Source organism: Haplochromis burtoni, unplaced genomic scaffold, assembly GCF_018398535.1.
Source record: "Haplochromis burtoni strain Fernald_Lab_line unplaced genomic scaffold, NCSU_Asbu1 Contig_74, whole genome shotgun sequence".
NCBI lineage: Eukaryota > Metazoa > Chordata > Actinopteri > Cichliformes > Cichlidae > Haplochromis > Haplochromis burtoni.
Genome location: NW_024582435.1, coordinates 2,035,908 through 2,061,988, shown reverse-complemented (window position 1 = coordinate 2,061,988; position 26,081 = coordinate 2,035,908). Strand labels below are relative to the sequence as shown.

Below are 26,081 nucleotides of genomic sequence, written 5' to 3'. Positions count from 1 at the left end.
CAGCATCACACTTTGGAAATGTGACAGAAGCACATCTGAAAGCTGGTCTCTGGATGAGATCAGTGCAGCTGAAGACAATGAGGCAGAAACGTGTAATGGATGAAGAAGAGATGAGAACATTTCCCAGCAGGTGTTTGTGTGTCTCAGAGGAAACGCCACCTGAGCAAACGAGTGTGTAGATCTGTGCTTAAGTCCCTGCCAGGCTGGCACGCCGCGTCCTCGGGGCTCTGTCGGGTTTGTAAGGCCTCAGGTTAAAAAACAACCAAATCATATTCAGTGTTTCCTACGCTCATGTAACAGACGGGAAAATAAAAACAGAGGATAGGAAACAGAGAACTATAGGAGCTCAGGTACCACATCAGGTAATCTTACTGCATAAAACCTGGAGAGGAAACAGACGCCGAAGCACTTTGTGTCATCGTATCATCCCTCAGTTTGCCTCGACGGCTGATTGTGCTTTGGTGGCTTTTAAAGAAAGGAGGATAATGGAACTGTGTTTTTAATCTTCAGAAGCAGCAAAGACTCGATTAAACCTGCAAAACAACATTTCAGTAGTTGTTTAATTCATGTTTGTTTCTCTGTGTGGCAGAAAAACTGCAGCTACAGTCGATCTTTGTGTGAGATCTCATTGCTGGGGTTCATTTTTCATTGACTGTACACACGAACATTTCATGCAAATACTCAGTTTGATGTTTTTGTCTTTTCCTCGGAGCTCAAAGCTTTCTGCTTCTTCACCAAAGTCATTCACAGGAAAACTGATCCCTGCCTTCCAACCAGCAATGCACAGACCGTTCCTCTTGTCCTGTCGTTGATCCTTCAGTATATGTATGTAGTCTGGTGTCAGACCGGATCCACGTGGGCCTGACGGGGAAACATAAACAGGTAGATGGAGCCAAATGCTAAAAACGATACGCCAGCCGTTGTTTAGTGACAGCTTTATTAAAAATCCGCTTGTGTAACTTAAAGCACAGATCCGTGTCCACAGGAGACACGAACGTAAAATCCCACCAAATGCATTTTGTGGATGCATCAGTAATTTAGCTCAGCTGTCCACAGTCTGCTCGTCGATGGTTTTCCTGTGATTGTTGTGTAAACGCACACAGGACACACTGTCGGTTTGTTCTCACGTGGACTCTGCAGCCTTGGCTTTGAGCCTCCCAAGGAGAGGATAACAGCAGCGTGACAGATCCAGGACGAGCTGTTCTGTGCTGCTGTGGCGGGGAGTCTCTCAGCATTGTGATGTGGACGAGGTCACGGTCATTCTGTCCTATTACAGGCCTGTCGCTTGTTAATTAAAGAGATGGAAAGGAGAAGAATTACGGAGCGGTGGATGAAAAGCACGTGGACAGATGCGGCATGACGCTGCATGATTGTGTCTGATTCGCTTTAACGGTTAAACGCTGGGGGGAGGGGGGGCTGAGGTTCATAGTTGTAAGAAATGTCAGCAATGGCTGAGAGCAGAACGGCTTTAAATGTCAGTTAAATCAGGTTTGGACTCATTCATATTAATGCAGCGCAGATGTGAAATGTATTAAAAGTTGCGCCTGCAGACAAAGCTCGCCGCGCTGTGCCGACAGGTGCAGAGTTCACGTTTTCTCCGGCTGAATATCTTCTTCAGCCTGCTCCGTGGCCATTAGAGGCTGTCCGCCTGTCCCCGGCACACCTGTTGTGCTGTATCTGTTCAATGCCATAAACAGACTGTGGACAGCTTATTAAGGCAGCGTCCCGATTCACCCCACGTGTCAATAACAGGAGCTTCTCTCTCACTTCTCAGCACAGCTTTCCCCTCTTGTTCCTGACCTTCCTCCCGTCTCTCTTTTGTCATCAGGCCCAGTAATTGGCCCCTCTCCAGCCTCAAAGCTGTCTCCCTTCACATCCTTCCCGTTGTCTTCTCTTTAATGTCCTGAGGTGTGTTGTTTGGGTCGTGTGTTAGATTTCCTCTGGGAGCAGTACATGTCGCTGTAGCGTGGCTTGACCTCAAAAAGGGGACTAACAAGACGAGACGCGAGTGCTCGGCGCCTGACCCCCACGCTGCAGCCGTGTGAAGGCTTCCAGCACTTTGTCCACGCTGAGCCAACCTGGTACCGCAGGTTGTACCTAAACGTGTAAGCCTGACCCCACGGGGTATATTTAGCACCGGAGGGGAAAGGTGAGGTTTGATCACATTTAAAAGAAGCTTAAATACACATTTTTCAGCTAAACCCTGCTGGAGGGTTTTCTACAGCCATGTCTGTGTAATGTACAAACCCATGTAAGCACTAATTAACCTGCAGAGAAACAGTTAAATTCATCACATGCTTAAATCACTGATGCTTTCCTTTAAATGCTCCTCGCGTCTGCACGGTCACTCGGGAGGTTTTTGTTTGTTTTGTGGTTTTTATTTTAAAATCAGAAAATAAATTAAAAGTAAAATGAAAGATTCAGCAGTGTTAAAAACTTTTCATTAAACCAGGAAGTTTCATAAATCCTAACCATGGTGTTTAGCTAATAATACACATGTAGCGAAGCCTGCTGTAGCAGTGGATGGTTAACAACCACAAACAGCCAGGTGAACGTCGTTAGCCATGTGTGCAATCCATGGCTGTGTCCCAATTCAGGGTCTGCACGCTTGAAGTACGCGCACTACGTACGGTGCGTACTATAAGTACGAGAAGTGCGGAAGTGAGAGGCTTGTGAAATGGGACGGTCTACGCTTCGTCGCGCTGCTCAGGTTGCCTAGCAACCACGATACTAACCGCGAGAAACGTTTGATACAGCTTTGTGTGACAGAAACGAAGGAGACGCAATGTTTCGTGCTGACATCACTTTGATTAGCTGAGTATCTGAGGCTGAGAGCACAGGACTGTAAACATGATTGTTGGGCTTCATGTCTGTGCTGAACAGTCATTTAAGATTAGCTAGTAAATAACAATTAGCTGATGCTGTTCATGAGACTAAAGCAATCTCACTGTGGTAATGTAAATATAATATGGCCAATATTATAGTATTGTCAGATTATTATGAGATATATATACATACACACACACATATATCACTGACTTTCAGCTTGTTGTGTTTGTGGATATATGACTGACTTTAATTATTACACATTCGCACATAAATAAGTGACGTCATATTCAGTACTTTTGACAGTTCACTCTTCGGCCGCTCCATCTTATTAGGGAACTTCCACATACATAAATGTAAATTCCAAAACTCAACCCCATCATTTAATTTGTTTCTGATTGAAACTGAATATTACTTAAACTCTCTTAAATTAACTTCCAATAAAAAAGGTTTATCATTGATTGAAGTTCATTCAGAAATGTTTAATGAATGAGCTGTCACGACTTTCAAGTACAAAGTTGTTATGAAGTCTGTCACATTCCCCCTTTTTCTTTTCTATCCTTTATTTATTCATCCTTCTTATTTCATTGTGCTGTATATTGTTACTCTTATTTGCCTTGTATGTCTACTGTACAAACTGAACTGGAATGACTGACTGTTCGCTTTATGATTTCAATAAAGTTTGGAAAAAAAACCCTCTTCGGCCGCTCCCTTCTGCTGTATTTTGCGGCAAAATTCTCCACACCCACCGCCGCGCTATGAATTGTGGGATATATGGGACCACGAAGCGTGCACCGGACCACGCTTGATATTTGGGGAAATCGACGGCGCATTTGGAGTACACTTAGATTGGGACCGCCGTCGTCGCGTGGCGGTGACGTAACCGCACTTAAAATGCGTACTTCAAGCGTGCAGACCCTGAATTGGGACACAGCCCATGAATCGAGCCTTCAGGAAGCTGACCTCAGAAGTGGGAGCAGTTAGTGGACTTCAAAATAAAAGCATAACAAGAGTGTGTTCTTCACCTTAGTGAGGGAGATGCTTCCCAGCTCCCTCACACCCGCCACAAAATTAAAAATTAGCTCGCTATCAGGAACGTTAATTTAGCTGCAGATCGTTCTACAAAAAGAAACATTATTTTATTACAAACATATAAACTGGATGGCAGCGTTTCTTCATTTCCTTCAAATCTTCTGTAGATATTTTTATGATGTCACCGCCCAGCGATAGTCTGAATGTGTGGCGTACCCCTGTGATGTCATCACCTCCAGCACCGTGGTAACCAACAGCTTTGCTGTGCACACTAATACAAACACAGGACCTATGGCCACTTCATTAAGTACAGGGGCGATCGTGGCTCAACAGTTGGGAGGTCGCCTCGTAATCGGAAGGTTGCCAGAGCCTCGCCTCTGTCAGTGCGCCCCAGGGTGGCCGTGGCTACACCAGTGTGTGGATGTGTGTGTGAATGGGTGGATGACAGGTTGTGTAAAGCGCTATATAAATACAGACCATTTACCTTGTGGTACCAGGTTGGCTCAGACTGCACAAAGTGCTGGAAGCCTTCAGACGGCTGCTGCACGTCCGTGATGTGAACATGCCAAAGATGCTCAGCGGGGCTGAGATCTGTGAGGCGGTGTGTTATCCTGCTGGAAGCATCCATCACAGGATGGTACACTGTGGTCATAATAAACTCCACCCTCTCAATGTTTCTGAGCAGGTAATATTTTCCATCTTCTGTTGCCCAGTTTTCGTGGGTCTCTCTGAGTTGTAGCCTCAGTTTCCTGTTCTTAGCGCCCAGTCTGGTCTCCTGCTGACCCAGCTTGTCTTCTTCGAGCTTAAACCATGCTCAGAGCTGTCTGGCCATTCACCTCTGACCTTTGACCTCGCCGAGGGGCCAACCTCTGTAAGTGAATGACATACGACCATGACATGGTTGTGCAGTGAAAAGCTGCCACGTCTGAAGTCACTTAAATCTGCTTTCTTGCCCTGATGCAGTTCTGTCAGCTGTACAGGTCCACTGTTCCCACTGGTACCAGTCACTCATGTCTCTGCAGTCAGAGGCTTCTTCAGCCACAGTGTCAGCATCGGGGTAACAAAACAGTAAAGTTACTCACGGGTGACAATAGTGTCACCGAACGAAGGATCCGACCAGGTCAGTTTATGAATGATGGTTAAAAACTGTTGTGTGTATGTATAAGCAGTGATAGACAGTAGAAATGGGGTAAAGTAGTGGTGATGTGGGCCCTGTGCAGCATACCCAGGATATGTGGCAGTCAGGTGATAAGTTTGATAAGCTAACCCTGAGTTTATGAAACCAGTTTGAAGCTCATTCACATGAAAGGGTGGCAGAACTGGACCAGTCACAGACATGGAAACATCTACTGGGAGCACAGCAGCAGGTTCTGCAGTGGAGGATAAAACTGTATTAGACCCGCAGTGAGTGCAGCAGAGCGGAGCGTCTACTAATCAGGAGGTTGGTGGTTCAATCCCTGGCTGCTCCAGCTGGCATGTTGAAGTTCTCCTGGTCCTCCTGTCCTGCAGAGCGTGAGCGTTGGGTCAAACGTGGTTAGATACACAATACTCAGCTGTAAGAAAGCACCTCCTCAAAGTGAGTAATGGGACCTGTGAGTGTGCAGTAGCTTAGCATCAAAGGTGCTGAGTGTGTGTGTGAGCTTTACTCAGAAAGACTGCTGCCATGTTATTAATAAGGCATAGCTGGGTACAGGCAGCTAACAGACTTATCAATATTACAGCTCAATCAGTCAGACACAGGAGAATCATGATTCTATTCAATGAATATTTAATGGCTGTAAGCACGTTTGAACTCTTATTCTTTCAGCTGAAGATGAGACATGAGAACAGAATTTAAACTGCTGTGTTAGGATGGTGCAGGTTAGTCTGCAGAACAGGAAATACTGAGGGAATATTATCCATATTATATTATCCATATTATATTATCCATATTATATTATCCATATTTATGGAAAGACTTCTGCTCACAGAGAGCTTTGAGCCATCCTCCAGGGCCTGTGGACAATCCTCAGAGGAGCTGATTGGTTAGCAGGTGGTGATGTCATAGCTGTTGAACGTAACCTGCTGCAGCACAGGTTAGGGCTGTAATATGAGTTGCTACGGCAACGGGTCATGGTTGGATTAAACCGCCTCCAGGATAAAGTTACCTGGAAAATGCTGCTCTGTAGGATGAGCCTGTGGTGTGGTAGAAGTAGCTGTAGTAGTCGTAGTAGCAGTGCTGCTGTGGTTTGTTGCAGTGATGGCTATGTGACCTTCCCAGTATCTGCTGGTGGGATGCAGCTGTTCTTATGACACCTTCTGTTTACATAACCTCACGACTGTTTCCTTCCTATTACCTGCAAGTTTCTCTTCTCCCCAGTTCACCCACTGTGTTTGTCTCTCCCCTGTTGCCCTGAAAAGTCTGTGTCTGTTCTGTTGGATCTCCTGTTCCAGTTCATTACCCAACCTCCCTTCACAATGACCCCCGCGTCCTGCCCGAGCCTGTGGCCAGTCTGAGAGCCAGCCACTGCAGTCCAGTCTTTTACTTACTGGACAATGGTAAGAGGAGGGGTGTTTCATGGATCTCAGCCTCTTCGTGGACACCTGCTTGGAATTTCTGTCTTTCTTTCTTTGTTTGTGTCGTTGTTTTGGGAGAGGGGATAATTAGGCTGCTGTTTGATGTTGCACCTGCATGCTAACGCTGCTTCCACACTGTGAGCAACACTATCAGCAGGGCGCCAGACGTTTACTGACTAATGTTGAAGCACAGGTATCAATATAACATATTCAGCCTTTAAATAAAACCTCGTGCTCACTGACCAATGGGGACACAGTAAATTCATAACAACGAATCATATTTCTTTGGCTAGCACAAATGTTGTATATATAATAGAAGCTGTAGACGGTAGTTAAACAGCAGCAGGTGCACAGGTGGAGGAGGCTCCTCCGTCACCTGTGGTGGGTCATGGGTCGGTTCAGCATGAAGCATCTGCAGTCGAGAACTAATAAAACCAAGCAGCAGCATCACTATGTGAAAAGTGCGGTCGAAGCCTCTCGCAGCACGTGTGAAGCCTGCAGTGCAAACAGGCTTACAGGACTCCAGACTGTGGCTGCTCTTCAGTGTGCTCCATGCTTTGTGCAGAAAACTGCAGCTGGTGCATTGTGTGTGTGTGTGTGTGTGTGTGTGTGTGTGTGTGTGTGTGTGTGTGTGTGTATGCATGTGTAATGTGTGTGTGTGTGTGTGTGTGTGTGGAGGGCGGGTCCAGACCTCGGGTTCTTCATCATCCTGCAATGCTGCTGAGGCAGATGGGCTGCAGCTGCAGCACCGGCGCTTCAGCCTGTCTGACATCAATCATCGCGCCTTCGCCGGAAGCTCACATCTAAACACAAACATGCTCGCGTACCTGGCGATGGCGCTCGGGGTCTCTGTCTGTCTGCGTGTCAGTAAAGCTGCTGTCTTATCTTGCTGTGCTCTTGGCTAACATTCATCACTGCTGTCTCTGACTAACTGCATGGAGCCCTCTCTGATGAATAAGCCCTCAGCTTGCTTTGGATGTTCAGAAGTTAGTTAATCAGAGGTTTAGTCCTGTGTTAGCCTCGTTTGGGATGTCAGCACTCTGCACATTACTGTAACCTGGACACAAGACGTGTCACCTTGATCGGTGACAAGAGCAGCAGGATGGTTAGAGAAGACAGATGAGGCCTGACGAGCCACAGGAAGTACGATGGACGCTGCAGTTATGTCTCTCAGAGGTATCTGTGTTGTCTCTGTGCTCGCCGTCTGTGTGGACAGATAAGACGTTACCTGCTGAGAGCCGGTGCAGGCGAGAAAAACAGGCTGATAAATATGGAAATGCTGCAAATGCAGCGACCTGCAGGGTCACAACAACAACTCTAAAGATCCACCTGCTGCTGGATAACAAGAAGGCTCCATTCTGCTGTGAATCCTGGAGTAATGAGCAGAGTGCTGAGGTCAGCGATGAGGCTGGTCTGACATCAGTTACTGTCACACGTGTGTTTTAAAACACTGTGTGCACGAGAACAATGCAGAACACACGTGAACGCGTGACATCGCCACTTTCCGTCTCTGTGGTTAAAACCAAAGGTGCTGAATTCCAGTGGGTGCAGTGCATGCTGGTTAATATTCATGTCACAGTGAGAGACCCTTCGGCTCCACAGATCAGTCCCACCGGTTTATTTTGATTAAAATACATTTTATGATGTGTTAATGCAGCCGCTGAGCCATTAAACAGAGGAAGCATCTGTGAGCTACAGGTTCATTATGAGAACATAATTCCTGTCGTTGCATCTCCAACGCTGCACCTTTCGTGCGGTCGCAGCAGCATCTGGTGACTCTGGTTTATTATGAAGAGCGCACAAGCACGGCCCTCATCTGTTATCTCATTAGCAGCACTTATTCAAAAGTCCGTCGAGGTTCACGGAAGAAATGCAAACAAATTAATGACCGGAGATCCGGTGAGACCAGTGTTTCCCATCACACGCTCAGCCGCCAGCGTCGGCCGTGCAGCAAACATGCTGAATGACATCAAGCAGGTGTTTCGTGCTTTCTTTCCTCGTGGTCATCAGCTGGATCGTGTCTTCTAAATCCCGCCTTCTTCCTGAGGGGAAACTGACACGTGACGCCTCGAGTTCGACCTTTGCAGTTGTCTCCTTACTGCAAAATGCTTGCAAAATGTGTATGTGGTTATTTTGGTTGCCTTCAGTGTCTGACTTAGTTTTTTTATGACACTTTGTGGTGTCACCCTGTTCATTTGTTGCTTCCACGTCAAATCCCAGGCCCACAGAGCGGACTTCATTATTCCAGGTGCAGACTTGAGGAGGAGAGTGATTAAAAACATCAGAATGAGTCTTTACACGTTAAGAGATGCAAAGAGAGCACCTGCTTCAAATGACTAATCACTGAGTAATCGCTCTGTCCGCTCGAGACTTCCTGCCGTTGCGCTGACTCAGTATCACTGATCGTGCCGGCCTGGGATGACAGTGGAGCATGCTTTTTGAAAATATGCCTGCAAACATGCAAGTGCACCAGTTTGCATGTTCTTTGTTCATTTGGTTTCTTTTCAGTTTTTCCCCACTTTGGTTTGCCATCGTTTGAAGCAGACTACTTTGTTTTCTTCTTCCATGATTTCTTTTTTGTTCTATTTTATTTTGAAGGGATTAACTGGTGCTTTGTTTCCTATTCTTTTGTTTCAGTAAAGGGACCCGGCAGAAAGTTAAGTCTGCCAACAGATCTTAAGACTGATCTTGGTACGGTAGGCGAAAGCCAGCAGTTTTCACTTGATTTCCTTTGAGTTTCTGCTTTTCTCATGGTTTCTAGGCTTTTGTGTTGCATTAGTACTTTTGGATTTCACTCAAACTTTCCTCTTTCAGTTTCCTTGTTGCTCTGTCCGCCTGTTCAACCAGCCCATGAGACTGTCGGCCTAACGTGTTCGTCCATTTTGCCCGTCAGTGTGTTTTGATTTAAAGCGTCTGTGTTTGTTCCCTCTACATTTTGCAAGTGTTTACAAAGGTGATTTGTAGCTCATGCCCATATTTGAACTTGAGGCATTCTATCGCTTTACCATGATTGGACCATCCTCTGATTTATGCAACCTTTCCTCCATTGACAGGCTTTGCTCTGCGGTGCTGGATCACTTGCTACCTCGCTCATTGTAACTGGCCCATTTCTCTCTTAAACAGCCTTCCTTCCATTTTGACTGGACCCCCCCACCCCCCACCCCATACATCTGTAACTGCTGCACACACATGCAGATCTCAGGTTTCCCTCTGCAGTGCCACGCATGCTGTCGCCTCCCAGAACTTCTGCTTCTCTAACCCCAAACGTGCCTCCTGATTTTTGACTTGCTGTTTGGTAAATGCTCCATCAGCAGGAAGGGTGAGGACAGAAACCCAAACTTTGAATGCAGCACATTTAGTTTTGGTGTCGTCATCGAACATTGAAAAAAACAGTAGAGCTGCAAACGCTGAAGGTTTAAAATCCACAACAATAGAAACCTGTGTGACAGGAAGACGCTCGAGCCTATTGTGTTTGTGCCTTTGTGTGGATGATGTGTGTTTGTGCGCGTGTGATGAGGGGGTGGAGTGGGATGTGCACGTCAGCACAGTGTCGCGCTCTCAGCTGTAAACCAGTTTCCTTCAGAACATTTCGAGGCAACGAAATGAACAAAACGTGAAGCCCGATCGCGGCGGCGTCAAACGCTCCGTGTTACCTGCAGTTTTTCAGTCCCCGCGCTGCCTCGTCAGTCCTGCTGTGAAACTGGGTGAGTGTTGCACGTGGACTGGGTGGCACCCTGGAGCTTTTCATCTTCACTTTGAAATTGAATCATTTTTGCAGCGACTGGCTGCACGGCAGAGCTCTCTGGGCGCCGGAGACGAACGATCGGAGAGGAGCCAGCGGGGAACGTTCGAGTGTTTGCACAAATGATCATGACATTGTTTATCTGCTCCACTCGTCTCCATGTATAAGACCTTCCACCAAAACACACATGGAAAGCTTCTGTCCTCCCACGGCAGCGACCACAGCTGCTGTTAATCTGCTGGGGGGGGGTCACTGATAAAAAGGGGGCTCATGTACTCAGTGAGGATGAGAACGTAGTGATATGTAAATAAATACAGGGTCAGTGTGTCCATATACTGATGTTTATTATCACTGTGATGCCCACCTGTGAGCTCCGCCTTCATTATTTAATCGGCCCTTTGTGTACGTTGGAGAGCTGGAGTGTAACTGTGGCGTCTCTAGAGCTCCTCTGTGGTTTAAAAGTGTGCCGGCTTTCAATAAAATGCACACGAGTCAACACCACGAGAGCGCATGTTCGAGGGTATTGTTTCATTTCCATAGTGAAAAACGGGCCACGCACTAGTGTGGATCGGTACCAGTGCCAGCATATTGGGATCGATCCGGCCGCCTCTCGTGCCCGCTCACAGGTATGGCTGAACACAGAACGAGAGAAGGTCAGCCTGGCCTTTCTTTCCTTTGTCTCATTAACAGGGTCTGGCTCCAGCACAGTGCACGGACTCGTCCCCGAGGGGTAAAGAAATCACCGAGTGTGTTGGTATCAGCTCTGTCCGTAGATGAATTTGTAGCCCAGCCAATATGAGCGAGTGCTAATTTGACAGAATAAAGAGCAGAGCTTGTTTTCGTTCTTCACCTGCAGCTTTGGATGTCATAAAGCTTTCTGCTAAAAACAAGGTTTCCCCACAGTTCACTGAGATAAAAGCAACAAAGTGGAGATGAAACGAGCCTGTTTTATGTCACGTCACAGACTCGAAGCTGCACTCACAGTTTTACTCTGCATCTTCCTCCTCTGCCCCGGCATCCCCTCCTTGCACATACTTACTTCAAACCACTCTCCAGCCTCTGTCACTCACTCTCCCTTTTTCCCTCACTATCATCTTCCTAGTTGGCAATCAAATTTTCAGCATCAGCTTGCTCCTCTTACGCTGCAGAAATATTCATCTTCATCGGTCATCTAGTGCCAGCCTGCCTTTTTGCAGTCTAGTAGACAAAGCGTCTCCTGGCAGGGAAAAGCAGTTATCTCCTTGGAAAATCTCGTCCCTAATTTGAGGTTCCCTGCCCTGATTTTTATTTCACTTCCCATCAAACTAAATGACTTGTGAAGATGGATAATGCAGCAGTAAATCAGAATATGTTTAAAGTTGAATTACATCCCTCTTTCTGTTGTTTGCTAATGCTTTGCCGTTGTTACAGATCATGTCAATGGACATTGCACTAGCCCCACCTCCCAGCCCTGCTCGGCGGGGAAGCCTCGCATTCCGATGGGTCCCGAGGGGCCACGGCTTACCCGCAGAGGCCCTGGCCGACCGCCCTTCCGCAAGGCCCAGTCCGCTGCTTGCATGGAGATCTCTTTGCCTGTGTCCCACACTGAAGGTGTGTGCTTGTCCTCCCAACTCCCATCCCTAACCCTCTATAACAAACCCCCCTCCCAGCAAGTGCATGCCATCCTCTCACCCCAGGGTAAGTGGAGAAAGGCCTGACACATGGTCAACACAAGGCAAGCACATGCTAATGCAAGTTAGCAGCATGAAATCCAAAATCGGGGTGTGGTTCTGCAGAGAAGATGCTGCAGGGTAAACAGAGCAACACACAGTAAGAAAAAACAAACGCACACTTATACAGCTGCACGGTAAAATAACCAGACTGCATCTGCAGGAGCTGACAGTCACGTACCAGGACACCACTGTTGCATTACAGCATGCCAATGGCACTCGTGCAGCTTGCATTAGCATCAGCTTACAACATTCAGACTGCAGGTTCTGCTTCTTCTGAATGCAAGAACGAGTCCTTGCATTGTGTCCTTGACTCTGCTGCTTGTGTTGACGATGTTGCAGGCCTGAAGGTTGGTGATTCAGTGATTTAACCAGTTTTTACTTCTCCTGTGCCTTTCTGTCTTTCTTCCTTCCTTTCTTCCTTTCTTCCTTTCTTCCTTTCTTTCTTGCATTTTGTGCTCTGCACCGAAACAGCAGAAGGATCTGATGGTTTTGCTCATCATGCCACAGATTTATGATTATAACTCTATTTGCCTTTCTGTTTTTCTCGTCTCATAAATAACTTCTGGATGTTTTCTGAGATGAAAATGACAGCGCATATTAAACTTCATGTAGCGTTGCTACACTTATCGAGTTTTTATGAGCTATGAGCAAAGGGAATGCACACATCTACAAACACGGGTTATAAGTTTGTAGATGTTTGCAATTTCCTCAAACTGAAACCACCAGGACGTTTTTATTTTTACCTCTAATAACTCTTATCATCAGAAGGAGCACAGTTCAAGGAGGACAATAATACAAGAGCACCGCACGAGTTGACATTTTCATTAACAGACATGACATTTATTGTCTTTCCATTTGCGCTCGCTCTTATTCACACCCTCACTTTGATTTGCACCATTTAAAATGCGATGAACCCACAGAGGCTCCGTATTCCCAGTGATCAGTTTAGAAACATGAATGCAAACATATGCTTTTGTTGTTGAGTCTGGCTGTAATATGCTTCTGTGTGGTCATGTGTGTGCGTTCGTGGTTTTACAGCTGTTTTTATATCGTTGTCTGCTAATCTGAGTTAGAATAGGGAAACGGTTCAGTTTTATTTATGTAGCACCAAATCACAACAACAGTCACCTCAAGATGCTCTATGTTGTAATGTAAAGATCCTACAGTAATACAGAGAGAGTCACCAACAATCAGACAGCCCCCCCTCGTGGGGAGGATATACAGCCCTGTGTTTTAAATTTACAGCCCCCCCTGTTCATCCCTCATGCCAACTACAAATACACAATTTCATCGACTGTATTTTTCGGACCATAAGGCGCATTAGGCGAAACAAAACCGTCAGATAAGTCAAACTTTACTCTCCTCATTCTTCTGTGTTTATATTATGCTAACATAGCTGTGTCGCTAGCGGTCACGTAGCACATCATTATATAGCAGCTAGCCCAACTTCAGTAACCCTACAAACGTCACTGCTGTTTAGTTTCCTGTCTTCATTTATGTTGGAAGTGATAGCAGAGCTGTACGTTTGAATTCTTTCAGAAATCTCAGTCAGAACATGCTATATCATGTTTAGCTAACTAGCGAGCTAACTTCCTGCTAACTTCTAACTCTGTTAAATTTAATAAATCCTGTTTTCATGGATGCCTGGATGTTAAACTTAATTGTTACCCCTGGTAAAGCAGCAACGCTGATAATTTTATTAAAGATGAAAGAATTTAGACAGTTTTTAACTCTCAGTGATGCTGCAGTGTTTGCAGTGCACTTTGGGACCTGAAAATGACGGAGTTTAGGACCCAGATTACTCCGTGAGGCTCCTGACTACAGTAGCTGTAATGCTCCAACAATCCATCACGCGGTGTGGCTTCGTAGCTTACCACAGTCGCACTAAAACATTTTTGACAGATTTTTGAGCGCCGTGTAGCACATAAAATCGGTTCAAGGTCAGTAAGCACGATCAGAATTCATAATTTGAGAAAATTAAAGGATTTTAAGTGCGCCTTATAGTGCGGAAAATACCGTATTAGCTCTAGATAATACAGGAGAATGATAGTGGCAAGCTCAAGTGCCTTAAACGTGCATTCACCCTATTGGCCGCCAGGGGGCGATACATCCTATGCCATTTATGCGTTCAGTCGCTCATTTGGAGACATCCAAGCAAGTCCACTTTGGAATTTTGGACTGAGTCAGGGATATAATCCAGGGCATGCTCATTAGCTGATGAACAACGATCTTAGTCCCCCTCCCTCATTAAATCTGATTCCAAAACACCAGAAATGATAAAATGCTCATCTCGATGCCTCGTAATGGGACCCTACAAACCGCTGAATGACATCACAGCTGAGATGCTAATTTTAGTACAGAAGTGCAGAACCAGTCTTTGTGTTTCTTTTAGTCCATCTTCACTCTGAGACAGATTTTTTTTAGGTGGCCAAAATATTACAGAAATTGAAGCAGAACGTGAACGTGAAGCAGAACAGAAGATGTTTGTGGTGATCGACAGATGCAGACAGAGAGGTCGCCCCCTGCTGGCTTTGGTGTTACATTTCACTTTCCTCTCAGAACATTTGAACTATGATTGGCTGAACGAGAACTGCTGCTTTAAGACAAACATAAAAGCCTTGATAATTCATTTTTCCTTATCTCCCCAAGACAGCATGACTATCTTAAAGACAAAATGAGAATGAATTTTTGACCTTTGTTGGATAAAGTTTTCCTTTCTTCTTTTACACATCGCGTGACAAACGAGACGAAGACGAAGTGAGAAAAACACATAAACAAACGTCCTGTCAAGTGAAGACTTAAACTGCGATCCCAGCAGTATAATTTCGAGTTGCTGACCTCAGAAGTGACAGAGAAATGGCCTCATGCAGGATTAGCAACCACGTAATTACAGATTTTGTGTGAATTGTAACACTTAGTCTGTCACGGCCTGACAGACAACACTAATGCAGGGCGTCCATTTACTTTGAATAAACATAAAAAGTAGATGCAGATCGTTCGTTCTAACAGGACTCTGACTCTGTCCTGTCATATTAAAAGTTTTATGATCTTGCTTCAGTTGGAGAAGAGCAGCAGAAGTATCAGTGGGAGTGTCTGCGAGCTTCTTTGTCTCTGTGGTGATTCACAGGGTCGGGTTATATTCAGAAGGTGTTAAAAATAAACAACAGCAGTAAGAGCAGGTTCAGACCGGATGGCCGTCGGCCCCGAGGGTGGAGGAGTCGTCTAATGATGCAGGGTCTGATCTAAAGTGTGGAGCAGATTGCAGCAGCCTGTCACACAGCCCGTGTACATCAGTCACAGTGGGCCCAATCATCGTGTACACCTGATGAATCACTGGCTTTCTAAGCGCTGATGCACCACATAAACCCGTCCCTTGCAGAAAGTACACTCCTGCAAAGCTCCACTCGTGGTCCACTGGTGGGTCGTGTTTGCTTAGACGCGGGCGCCGCCAGATTTACAGTCTCAGTCAGGTCACGACAAACTAATCTCTCCATAGGAGGCTCAACATTGTGACAGTTTCCCAAATGTCACAGTTATTGTAGCCAAACTGCACGAAACATTAGCACACCACAGTTTGGCAGATGATCACATTCAGCACACCGGGCTCTGCACGTCCAAATCATCAACAGGCACTCTTAAAAACACGTGTCCGTTACTCCGGAGTACAGCTGACCCTTTTACAGCAATTCTGCCATTAAATTCATGCCGCCATCTTCACCGACCTCATTATACAAGAGTGACCTGGAACCGAGAGGGAAGCAGTTTTTCATTAGCATAAGCTGAATGTTTTATTAAAGCCACGGTCGGGGCTCCAGCTGCATCACCAACCACACCGATGCAGATGATTCAAAGCTGCTGTGAAAATATGCATAAGAAACTGTTCAACAGACTTGTTGCGTAATTTTCCATGAAACTGTATACTAGCGTGGGCCCATGGTGATTAGCATAGCCATGCCGGTTGCCTAGCTGCACCTGACTCGAGCGCAGCATTGAAACATTTTGCCCGGACCTTCTGTTTGCGTCAGGCTTTACTTCAAAATAAAGGCAGAAGCAAAGAAGCCATTCCAAGAAATTTAACACCAAATGGAAAGAAAACGTCGTTATTTTAGCTTTTTAAGTGTGTTAGAACGCTGCCTGAGCATCCACTAACACACCGAGTGTCCTTCTGCCTCTAATGATTTTGCAGCTGTCATGAAAGCGTCCAGAACACGAGGGTGGTTTTCCTGCAGGCCTGTGCACACGCAGGCTGTTGGAGGCGCAGAGCTTTGGGCTTCTCATTGCACTTTGTCATGTTTGTCTTAATGCATCTTATTTTATTTGACCTGGAATAACACAGCCTTCATGTGCTCTAAAGCACATGCTGTTTTTTACAGTGTGGAGACGGCTCCAGCTTTGCTTCTTGTGCTGCCCACTTAGAAAGTCCACTCAGTACACAGGATATTACATAACCTAATATTTGAGTTGCACTCGTGTTTCAGGGACCGTGATTCTGTGAAGTCTTTTAAATATTGTCCCAGGTCTTTAGAACAAAATAGGATACATGATAAATATGGATTTAAACAGAGCTGCAGACTGAAGGAGGACACCACAGTTAGCTTGGATGAGCCATATTCTCTAATTGTTTACACTGACTAACAGGACGCTGCAAGAAGGAGAAGAAGATAATAAAATGGGAAGAGAAGGTCTATACTGGCCTTAATGAGCACATTTTATACCTGAACAGTGGCTTTTCTCAGCACACTTGTTCCCTGTCTATCACCTACCTTTGGCACTGTTGTTTATCACTTGCACTGGGTACCACAGTGAAGAGCCAGCAGGCTCACCAGTATAATTAAAGGTCAACAAGCAGTGCGAGAAATTAGCCCGATGTTAATGAGATCTGCACGCAGGGCAAGGACACAGAGGAGGGAAATGGCAAGGGAAGCAGAGTCGGAGCGCAGTAAACATTTCCATACCTCCCATCTCGGTCGGGCAGCCACCTTTTAAATATTAAAAATACTTCTGTGTGATGCCACGAGCAGTGCCTGCAGACACACTGGGCATTGTTTAAGAACAAGTGTTTGCTTCCCCTTTTGTACCTCTGCTGCAGCCCACGCGCAGGCTCACAGGGTCTGCTCACCTACAGAATACAAAAATAACACAGGCAGTAAAATACGGACGTTATTGGATCGCATCGCAAAACTGAGGTGACTCAGCTTTGCACACCAAATTTAATGCTTTCCAACGACAGGCCAGTTTAACAAACAGCTGAATATGCATCATGTTCATTTGTGTTGCAGTCCATAGATAAGAGTCTGCAGGTGTGTGTCCCTCTAACCTGTGTGTGTGCTTGTGCAAACATCACTGCATAAATCGAGCACATTGTCTCTCGACTTCAGATTGCCTGCCTTCCCCTTATCACCTCCCCGACACTGCCTGCCTGCCTCCAGCTCCCTGTGAGAGCCCCCCAGGGGTCCCTGTGTCCTGTCATAGTACCGCTGCGCCTGACTTTCATTAGCCGGCACCCCACAGGCTCTGTCACACAGCGTAAACACACCCCGGCGACTCATTGCGAAACTGAGCGGCTGCCATCCGGACTCGCAGCCGAGGAACAGTTTGTGCCGTGTTTTCAGCAGCGTTGTTCAGCTCTGTTGTCAATGCACCACAATTTTAGCACATATTGGTCTTCCTGAAAAAGATCCTTCACATCACCTGTTGTTCCAGTTTAGCATGCAGCCGATTCTCGCTCACACTGCACTTGCTTTGAAACCAGTTTTGCACTTGCGGCAGTTTTAAAGGAAGCTCGATTAAAGTTTTGGTTGTGTGCAACAGGGCTGTGCGGTCGTCCTTCAGTAGAGTGTATTAGGTGCACCTTATCACAGCAGGTGACGAGTAGAAGCCTGCTTCTTTGTCCACCAGCGTTTACTACAGCAGGCGGTGCTAAAAGGGGTCCAGACAGAAACAGGAAGAGAGTCAAAGGTTGTTCGGACAGCAGAAAGTTAGCCGAGCAGCCTCCTGTGCAGCTCTCTCTGTCTTGGTGTATATTTGAAGCTCCATGCTCAGTGGCTTCTTTCTCTCTTTCCCTCCTGTCATTCTCGTACTGCTGTCCGTCTGTCTGTCTGGATGGTTACACATGTGTGTATCTGTTTCTCTGGTGGTGGCCGCTGTGCTTTGTCCTATGGGGTTCATGTTGTGGGGGACAAATAGGGCATGCATCCAGGAGGGCAATGCTCCAGCAGTTACACGGAGTCACTATGTACTCCCACGATGAGCACCACAGCACCACCTCCTACTGCTGGAGTGACCGAGGTAAGAGGGCTTCGGCCACAAACGCATCACCTGCTGTCCTGCTGACTACTTTACGTGCGTCCGTCAGAATGTCCGTCCGTCCTGTGGACCTGTATCATCTAAAGCATACATGAAGTGTCTGCTCATGTCCTGGAAGCTTCTGGAGTTGGTGAAGCCGTCTGTTGAGCAGTTCATAGCAGCATGGTTTCTGTCTGTAAGCATGCTGTAGCCAGCGCGGGCTCGTCAATAGTGAACATGTTATTGTTGCATCACTTTGCTGTTTCATTAGTTTAACACACACGACAGGTAACAACAAGTAACAGCGTTTCAGCGCATCCACGGCCAGGAAGCGTAATGGAAACAGTTGATGCCGACTCACAGCTCTCATGTGACAAACACAGAGCTGAATCACTTACGCAGCTTTGCTTCTCAGAATATTGTTCAGAAGTGTTGCTGAAACTGAGCAGCTGCCGACATTTCATTTATCTTAGCTTGATATGTGTACAGCAGCTTCGGCGACCATCTGCAGTCGCTGTTACGTAAAGTCTGCACTTTGTGTAACGTTGGGCTGCAGTGCTGCACGTCGGCTGGCTCTGAATAATTCACAGATGCAGCAACACTTTAAAGATGGAGGCTTTAGGTGCACGGCGAAGGACCTCGACATGCAGCACTCAAATAATCAAACAAGTTTGTTCAATCTGTGGCAAGTGCCCCCGTGTGTGTGTGTGTGTGTTTGTGTGTGTGTGTGTGTGTGTGTGTGTGTGTGTGTGTGTGTGTGGTGGTAAACATGTTCCCGTGTCTCTGCAGTGAGTTCTCCCTCCTCAGTGTTTCACATCTGTTCAGTGACATTTTTGTTCCATTTCTTCATCATATGAAATCTGCAGAAAGCTCACTTTGAACGTTAGCACCTGTATCCTCTCAAGCTCTTACTGTGTGCTTCTTTCCCTTTAACTGCTCATCACCTCATTGCTCCATTCCCTCTCCTCCGCCATGCTGCTGTTCTCTGCACCGCTCTTCTTATAAATCAATTACACCATCCAACTCCAATCAACTCCATCCAATTTCCTCTTTGCTCTCTCGCCATCATCTGTCACGCTCCTTCGTGCCTCTGCCGGGTGTTTGGGGATGCTGCTGCAGAGAGTCGTGAAAACTCCTTCACCCGCTCGCGCAGCTCCAGTGTTTCCAGCATTGACCGCGACACCAAAGAGGCTGTCACCACGCTGCAGTTCGGAGAGTCGTACGGGCGCAAGAACGATGTCCTGCCCACCCCGTGTCTGTGGGTGGGCACTAGCTTAGGCGTGGTGCTGCTCATCCCCATGTCCATCCCCACTGATCAGGAGGAAAGGATGGAAGAGCCTGTCACGATGGGCGTAAGTGGTAAGTACCACCGATACTGCAACAGTACCACAAGAAGTACCAAAGTTATTAGTCACTTTAAACTATACCCGCCTACATGATACTGCTGAAGCAACAACACTATGATACGGTCATGATTAGGGCCACAGGTCCTCTGTAGTTTCACTGTAGTTCAGCAGTTTGCCATCATGCTAATGGGAGAGCACGAATGAATGAAGCGTCACAATATTCTGGATAGAGTCATGTATATTTCTATAGCAACAGAGACCAACAGCGATAGTTGTACCAGGCGGTGACTCGTGCTTGTTCTGCTGTAACGTTTGTTTAAACCAGCCTGAAGTGGAGGCTCCAAGAACTGCAGGTTTTTCAGTGTAATGCTTCATTTAGGAGTTCATAAGGTAACTAACATAACTTTGATGGGCATCGTGCATTATTTTGCAAATGGCTTGATTTTGTACTCCAGAGTGTGGACAGTGTTTCTACAGTCTACACAAAACGGAGCCACTCAGAGACGCATTACTGCTCCTGAAAAAAAGTCTCCCGTTCAAAGTAAAAACATCAATATAGCCAAATTTCCAGTCCCTTTGAAGCAGCAGCTCCTCTCTTGAGACTAAACTTATGAGAAGCGAGCTTATTACTGGAAGGTCACAGATCCACTCGAGAGAAGAAGAAAGGATTGTTTCCTCTCGTTCTAAAGTGCTCCTGTGGGTGTCTATTGGATAACGTCCGACGTAGTAAATGTAGCGTCTGAAAAGTGTCAGTAATGTATTACTGCATCCAGTAGTTGCACTTGTGAGGCAGTTATGTGTACAAGGTTGTGAAGCTTACCTTGTATCATTCAGTCCTTTTTGTATAGCTATACAAACGTTATATTAGAGGGAAAATCACAACAGTGGAAAGGAAGGACCCCGCTTTGACTCGAAGAGACCTACAGCAGAGGTCTGCCAGGACTCTGGCAGCAGTGGTCTGTACATACATGCTCAGTTTTAAAGGCCACGTGAGAACATAGACGCGTCTTTTTGACTGAAATGTTACACTTAGTGCCGTCTTCCATCCTGTGCTGAGCTTTAAAGACTTTTCTCTCCCACTGTGTGCTGGGTCCCTCTCCTGCTCACACACTCACAGGAGCGGTGCTGATGCTGAAGGGCTCTGTGCTACGCTTCAGCTTCTTGGACTGCATGGGAGCTCTCATTCAGCCCCCCTACGAAGTTTGGCGGGACCACAACGCCCCCGAGGACCCCGACCGACCGCGGAGGCGCAAGCTGGTCCACTTTTCGCCATCGTCCTCCCAGGACGCCTGCGGAGACGGACACTTGGCTGTGGTGTGCTCTGAGAGGCAGGCCAAAGTGTTCCTGATGCCCTCGCAGTCTTGCCTGTTTGTCCACAACATCACAGAGTCGTCCTTTGTGCTGAGGGCTGACGTGGTGTCTGTGTGCAACAGCGTGTGCCTCGCCTGCTTCTGTGCAAACGGACACGTCATGACGCTCAGGTATGACCACGGCCGCTCGAGTTCTCTGTTATTAGATGTTTGTTTTGATCTGCGCACGCTGTAGCACGGCCTGCTTTAAAGCCTGCTCTGTCAGCGCAGCTATCATTTCTGTGTTTACACTGTTAAGCTGAACGTGGCTGCAGTAGCAGCTTTTTCCTTTTCACAGGTAAGGATACTTAATCTGAACCGGTCAGTGAGAGCGTTTTGGTGCAGAGGAAATCTGAGAGTTACACGTGACTCTATGCAAGGATCACTCACTGGGTGGATGCTGAATGGTCTGGCTCTATCCGGTCTTTAAGTGATGATGTGATGAACCTGCTTCCGAGTCCAAACTACTGTGTTTATTAAGGCTGCTGTGTTTTTAACATGTTTTGTATCTTGTTCTATTTAATCTGAACAAGCCCCTAAAAACCTCTCTCTGTTTTTATCACCACTGTTCATTTTAAAGATCAGTGTTTAAACCCTTACGATGTAGCTACAGCCCAGCAGCAGTATATGAATGACTAACCTCGTATTGTGGATGGATTATCTCAGTTGTTCTCCTGACTGAAGTTTGGTCCGTTTACAGCATCCTGCCATGCGATTGCATTTGTCTCTAACCATCAGGAACCCTCACGTTAACTTTTATCGAGTGGAAAAAAGTTAGCGTTCATCCTCCAGCTTCACTGTGTTTATGCTATGCTAACATAGCTGTGTAGCTAGCGATCACGTAGCACATCATTATATACCAGCTAGCCCAACTTCAGTAACCCTACAAACGTCACTGCTGTTTAGTTTTCTGTCTTCATTTATGTTGGAAGTGATAGCAGAGCTGTACGTTTGAATTTTTCAGAAATCTCTCAGTCAGAACATGCTATATCATGTTTAGCTAACTAGCGAGCTAACTTCCTGCTAACTTCTAACTCTGTTAAACGTAATAAATCCTGTTTTCATGGATGTTAAACTTAATTGTTACACCTGGTAAAGCAGCAACGCTGATAATTTTATTACAGATGTAAGAATTTAGACAGTTTGTAACTCTCAGTGATGCTGCAGTGTTCGTTTGACTAATGACGTCAGACTTAAAGACCGGATTCGTGCAGTTTACCTCTGAGACTACAGCCTATGAAAAGCTGCTTTGTTACCAAAGATTAGAAAAGAAACATAATAATGATTTCTTTCTTTTTATTCTGATGTTCAGTGTAGTTTACTTTTGAAGCTCAGTAATTATTACACAGCTGTTCTTACCTTTCTTCACTCTTTCATTCTGCCCACAGTCTGCCCAGCTTAAGACCGCTCATGGATGTCAATTACCTGCCTCTGACAGACATGCGCATTGCAAGAACCTTTTACTTCACCAATGGGGGGCAGGCACTGTATCTCAGCTCCCCCACAGAGGTCCAGAGAATTACATACAGCCAGGAGATGTGCGATAACCTGCAGGTCAGCACTAGGGCTGGCAAAATTGGCCATTTGGCAATCATCCCCTCCGTCTGTTGCTGATGGCCAGTGAATTATCTGCCATCTTCTCTGATTACATCCTTCGTGCAACTTCTAAAATTCTTTTTTTTTTTTTGCAGGAAATGCTGGGAGAGCTGTTTACACCAATAGAAACACCAGAAGCCCAGAACCGAGGATTTTTAAAAGGCTTCTTTGGAGGAAATGCCCACACCTTTGACAGAGAAGAGCTCTGTGCGTTGTCTGTCTACATTATTTTCTTAATATAAAGCATTCAAGAATGCATGACACCATATTATACTGCTAATAATAAGACAAGAATGTCTTTAGCCTGCACATGGCAGATTACATAAGATGTACTTTCTGATTTTGTGGCTTTGGTTGTGAGACTAGCACTCGCTCTAACCAATAAGAGGTCGCGCAGTGAGACGGGGCGATACTCAGACTAGTTTAACTTGTATCAGACGAGGCAATCGCAGTCAGAGCGAGCACACAATGTTGACAAACAATGACAAACAGTCAGTTGGCAAAATTAGGAGGCGTGTCTGAAGAACCCCAGGGTGCGTTTGATTTCCACACCCCTGTCACTCTGTCTCGTTCCAACAGTCGGCGAGGCTGCGGCTGGGAAGGCTTCTCGGAGTCTTGCGCAGCACATCCCTGGACAGGGAGGAGTGGAGGGCATGAAGGTCGCCGCTAGTGGAGTGGTGGGCGAGCTGGCGAGGGCGCGCATTGCTCTGGATGAGAGAGGCCAGAGGCTGGGGGAGCTGGAGGAGCGCACCGCCCTAATGATGACTAGTGCAGAAGCCTTCTCCAAGCACGCTCATGAGGTGAAAATGAAACATAACATGATGTGAAAATATAAAGAGCATCTAAATGTACAACTTTGGATTTTGAGACATTAACAAAAACTGAACTGAAGCCAACAAAAGTGGTTATTAAATGATTCTCTTGTTGGCAAATCAATAATTTACTCCCCGATGCAATAAAAAGAAATGCTCTCAAGCTTTCAGTCCTTCTCATTAAGAAGATGTCCTTTTGTATCTTTTCCAGCTGATGCTGAAATGCAAGGACAAGAAGTGGTACCAGTTCTAATAGCAGGACGGGGGCCTCGGTCTGCCCTCATGCTGCTGGGAACGATATGCCGCGACGGGACTTTCACTTCAAAAATGAAAGCATTCAAAGAGAGGCACAGTGACTTTGTCTTTATGGCTTCTGGCTTGGCTTCATGCACACACTGTCACATCGCTGAGTGATGAGGACGGGCTAGTTCCCCGTCTAGACCTGCAGCGAGAAGGACGATGAGGAGATGGCGGCATTTGAAGGTCTGAAGATGGAACTGGAAGTGTGTGTGTGTGTGTGTGTGTGTGTGTGTGTGTGTGTGTGTGTGTGTGTGTGTGTGTGTGTGTGTGTGTGTGTGTGTTGTGTGTGTGTGTGTGCGGTTTTTCTGGACCTTACTGTGTAGATAGTCAAAAACTAAGAAACCAACAAGAAATGCATGAAACAGCAATGAATGACTAAAAATATACAACTGCCATATTAAAAAGCAGCATGCTACTTTAACATGAGTCAAACATAAAAAGACATTTTATTTATGATGTAAGCCAACAACACAAATTATGAAAAACGTTCTATTTTTTGAGATATTAACAAAAAATGATATATAAAAAGGGAAACGTATACCTGCATTGCTACTAAGCCAAAAGTTGTGTTACTTTCCCTTTTTTTAATGTTTCTTTTTACTCCCTAGTCTCAGCTCATATTACTTCACACACTATATATACCAAACGCACACAGTTAACTTTGTCGACACACACTTAAAAACCGCTAAAACGTTGTTCGTACTCTGGGCTGCACAGTGCAAATGAAATATAACTCAGTTGTATTAACACTCAGCTCTCAGCAATCTAGTTCCACTTTTCAGCTGCTGCAACTTACAAACCCGTGAAATGAACACGAGAGACGGCGTGGGTGTGGGAGCGTGTTGCGGTCAGTGTGTTTATATCTATACTACAAACTTATATTCACGTGCCATAAAAACCACGGAGGAGCTGATCCGGGTTTCCTGTGGCTCACAGCAGAGGAGAACGGTGACCGTGAAAATATGAAGGCGTGTTTTAGTTGTCCCTGATCTTTGAGTCTATCGCTGCCTTCGTCCGACGTTAGGTCGCATGTGCAAGTGTGAGTGAGGCAGAAAGAGAACCACACCCTCCCTCAGCCAGAGCAGCCAACGTGAACGACACCCTCACATCTCTCTCCACCTCACTCTGCAGTTGGTGCATTCTGGTGTGCAACCCGAGCAGTCGTCTTTTCATAATGACAGGCAGTACTCGTGGTGACTGTCACCGTCTTCGTGATGGGAACATGAAGAGGAGTTGTTTGTCAGTAAGCGGTTCGGGAGATGTGACAGTTTTTTCCAGTGATGTTCAGCCGTCGAGTACGTAAAAAAAAATGAAGGCGTTCGTTCGGTTTTGGTTTCTCTTCCTTTCGATATCGTTCTTGATGACTATGACTATGATATCCTTGTGTCGCAGTCCTATATTTGATGGTTACGGCCTCTTTAACGAAGGCTTTTGTATTTTAAAAACAACAAACGTGTCATGATACATGGTCGTCGTGTATCACATCGTGATTGTGTTACGTGTCAGTGGGTAGCCACACGACAAGGACGAACAACATCGAGTGAGGAGGATATTTTGTACTTGTGTATTTGTCTGTATTTTGAACTGAAAACTCAAACGCGGGATAACCGGCATCCGTCTCTCACACACATCAGACCTTTATGCTGATCGTGGCGGCGTCACGCCCGCGTGAAACGTGCACGGCAGCACATACATCCACAGCCTGAAACAATAAGAGGAACACGTGAATCTGCATTGCTAATCATCTTTGCCTGCTTCCTGTCAGGCGGCTGACACATTCCTGAGGCTCGAGCGGCCTTCACGCGTTTATTTTTACCGACTTCACCTGAAATCCTACAGCCAGGCTACCTGGATTTGGTTCAACGGGGTGTCTAAAACACAGCAAACTAATAATGTCGTTCTCTCTTATCTCTGTACCGTCAATGAGTTTTGTGTAAGTGCAGAAAAAACAACACAAAACCAAAATACACAAAAAAATGACAAAAAAACTCCGATTCTGCTGACAGGGTGTTTTGTTAGAAGGTTTTCGGTTTCTATGTTTTCAGTTTTTATATTAACTGTACAGTTCAATCTTGGGTGAAAGGTGAAACAAAAAAATAAAAAATAAAGTATATTCTTGGGATATTTTCTCGTATATGTTGTACCTGTTACTGCTGGTACTGTATCTGGTATTCTGGCTCTGTCTAAATCACAGGAACGATGTAGTTCTTCACACTGTAGTATGTTAAAGAGGCATTCACTTGGTTTTCAATGATGGCAGCAACGTTTGTCTTATTTAAATGGATTCTACCACTTTTTGTTCTTCTTGATATTATACTAGTGTAATAGAAATTACTTGACAAAAAATGATCTGAAAATATGTTGATGCAACAGCAAATTGAAATAAACATTGATTGATGTACACGGCTGAGAGCTCTCGTCACTAAACCAGCTGTGAGTGCAAAAGCACTTTAGTTTGACCTTTGTTCGGGTAAGTAACCACGTTTTGACCCACAGGTAAAGCCAGGATCAGGTTTATGCAGTTA

General features: G+C 45.9%; 1 protein-coding gene across 17 annotated transcripts in view; it reads left to right on the top strand.

Annotated features, from left to right (window-relative positions):
• Positions 1 to 25,957, top strand: part of stxbp5l (syntaxin binding protein 5L) — a 133,564-nt gene extending 107,607 nt beyond the window's left edge. For 3 of the 17 annotated variants that reach the window (XM_042221790.1, XM_014334738.2, XM_005925891.3), the window contains 9 exons: positions 9,052 to 9,105; positions 11,567 to 11,746; positions 18,055 to 18,156; positions 19,273 to 19,512; positions 20,617 to 20,980; positions 22,237 to 22,402; positions 22,540 to 22,651; positions 23,024 to 23,244; positions 23,468 to 25,957. In XM_042221790.1, the coding sequence (XP_042077724.1) occupies positions 9,052 to 9,105; positions 11,567 to 11,746; positions 18,055 to 18,156; positions 19,273 to 19,512; positions 20,617 to 20,980; positions 22,237 to 22,402; positions 22,540 to 22,651; positions 23,024 to 23,244; positions 23,468 to 23,509 (1,481 nt within the window). In that variant the 3' untranslated portion in view covers positions 23,510 to 25,957. Of the gene's footprint in view, positions 1 to 6,258; positions 6,397 to 9,051; positions 9,106 to 11,566; positions 11,747 to 18,054; positions 18,157 to 19,272; positions 19,513 to 20,616; positions 20,981 to 22,236; positions 22,403 to 22,539; positions 22,652 to 23,023; positions 23,245 to 23,467 lie in introns of all 17 variants that reach the window. The other 14 variants (XM_005925888.2, XM_005925885.3, XM_005925886.3 and 11 more) reach the window with 8 other exon arrangements.
• The last annotated feature ends 124 nt before the right edge of the window (positions 25,958 to 26,081 follow it).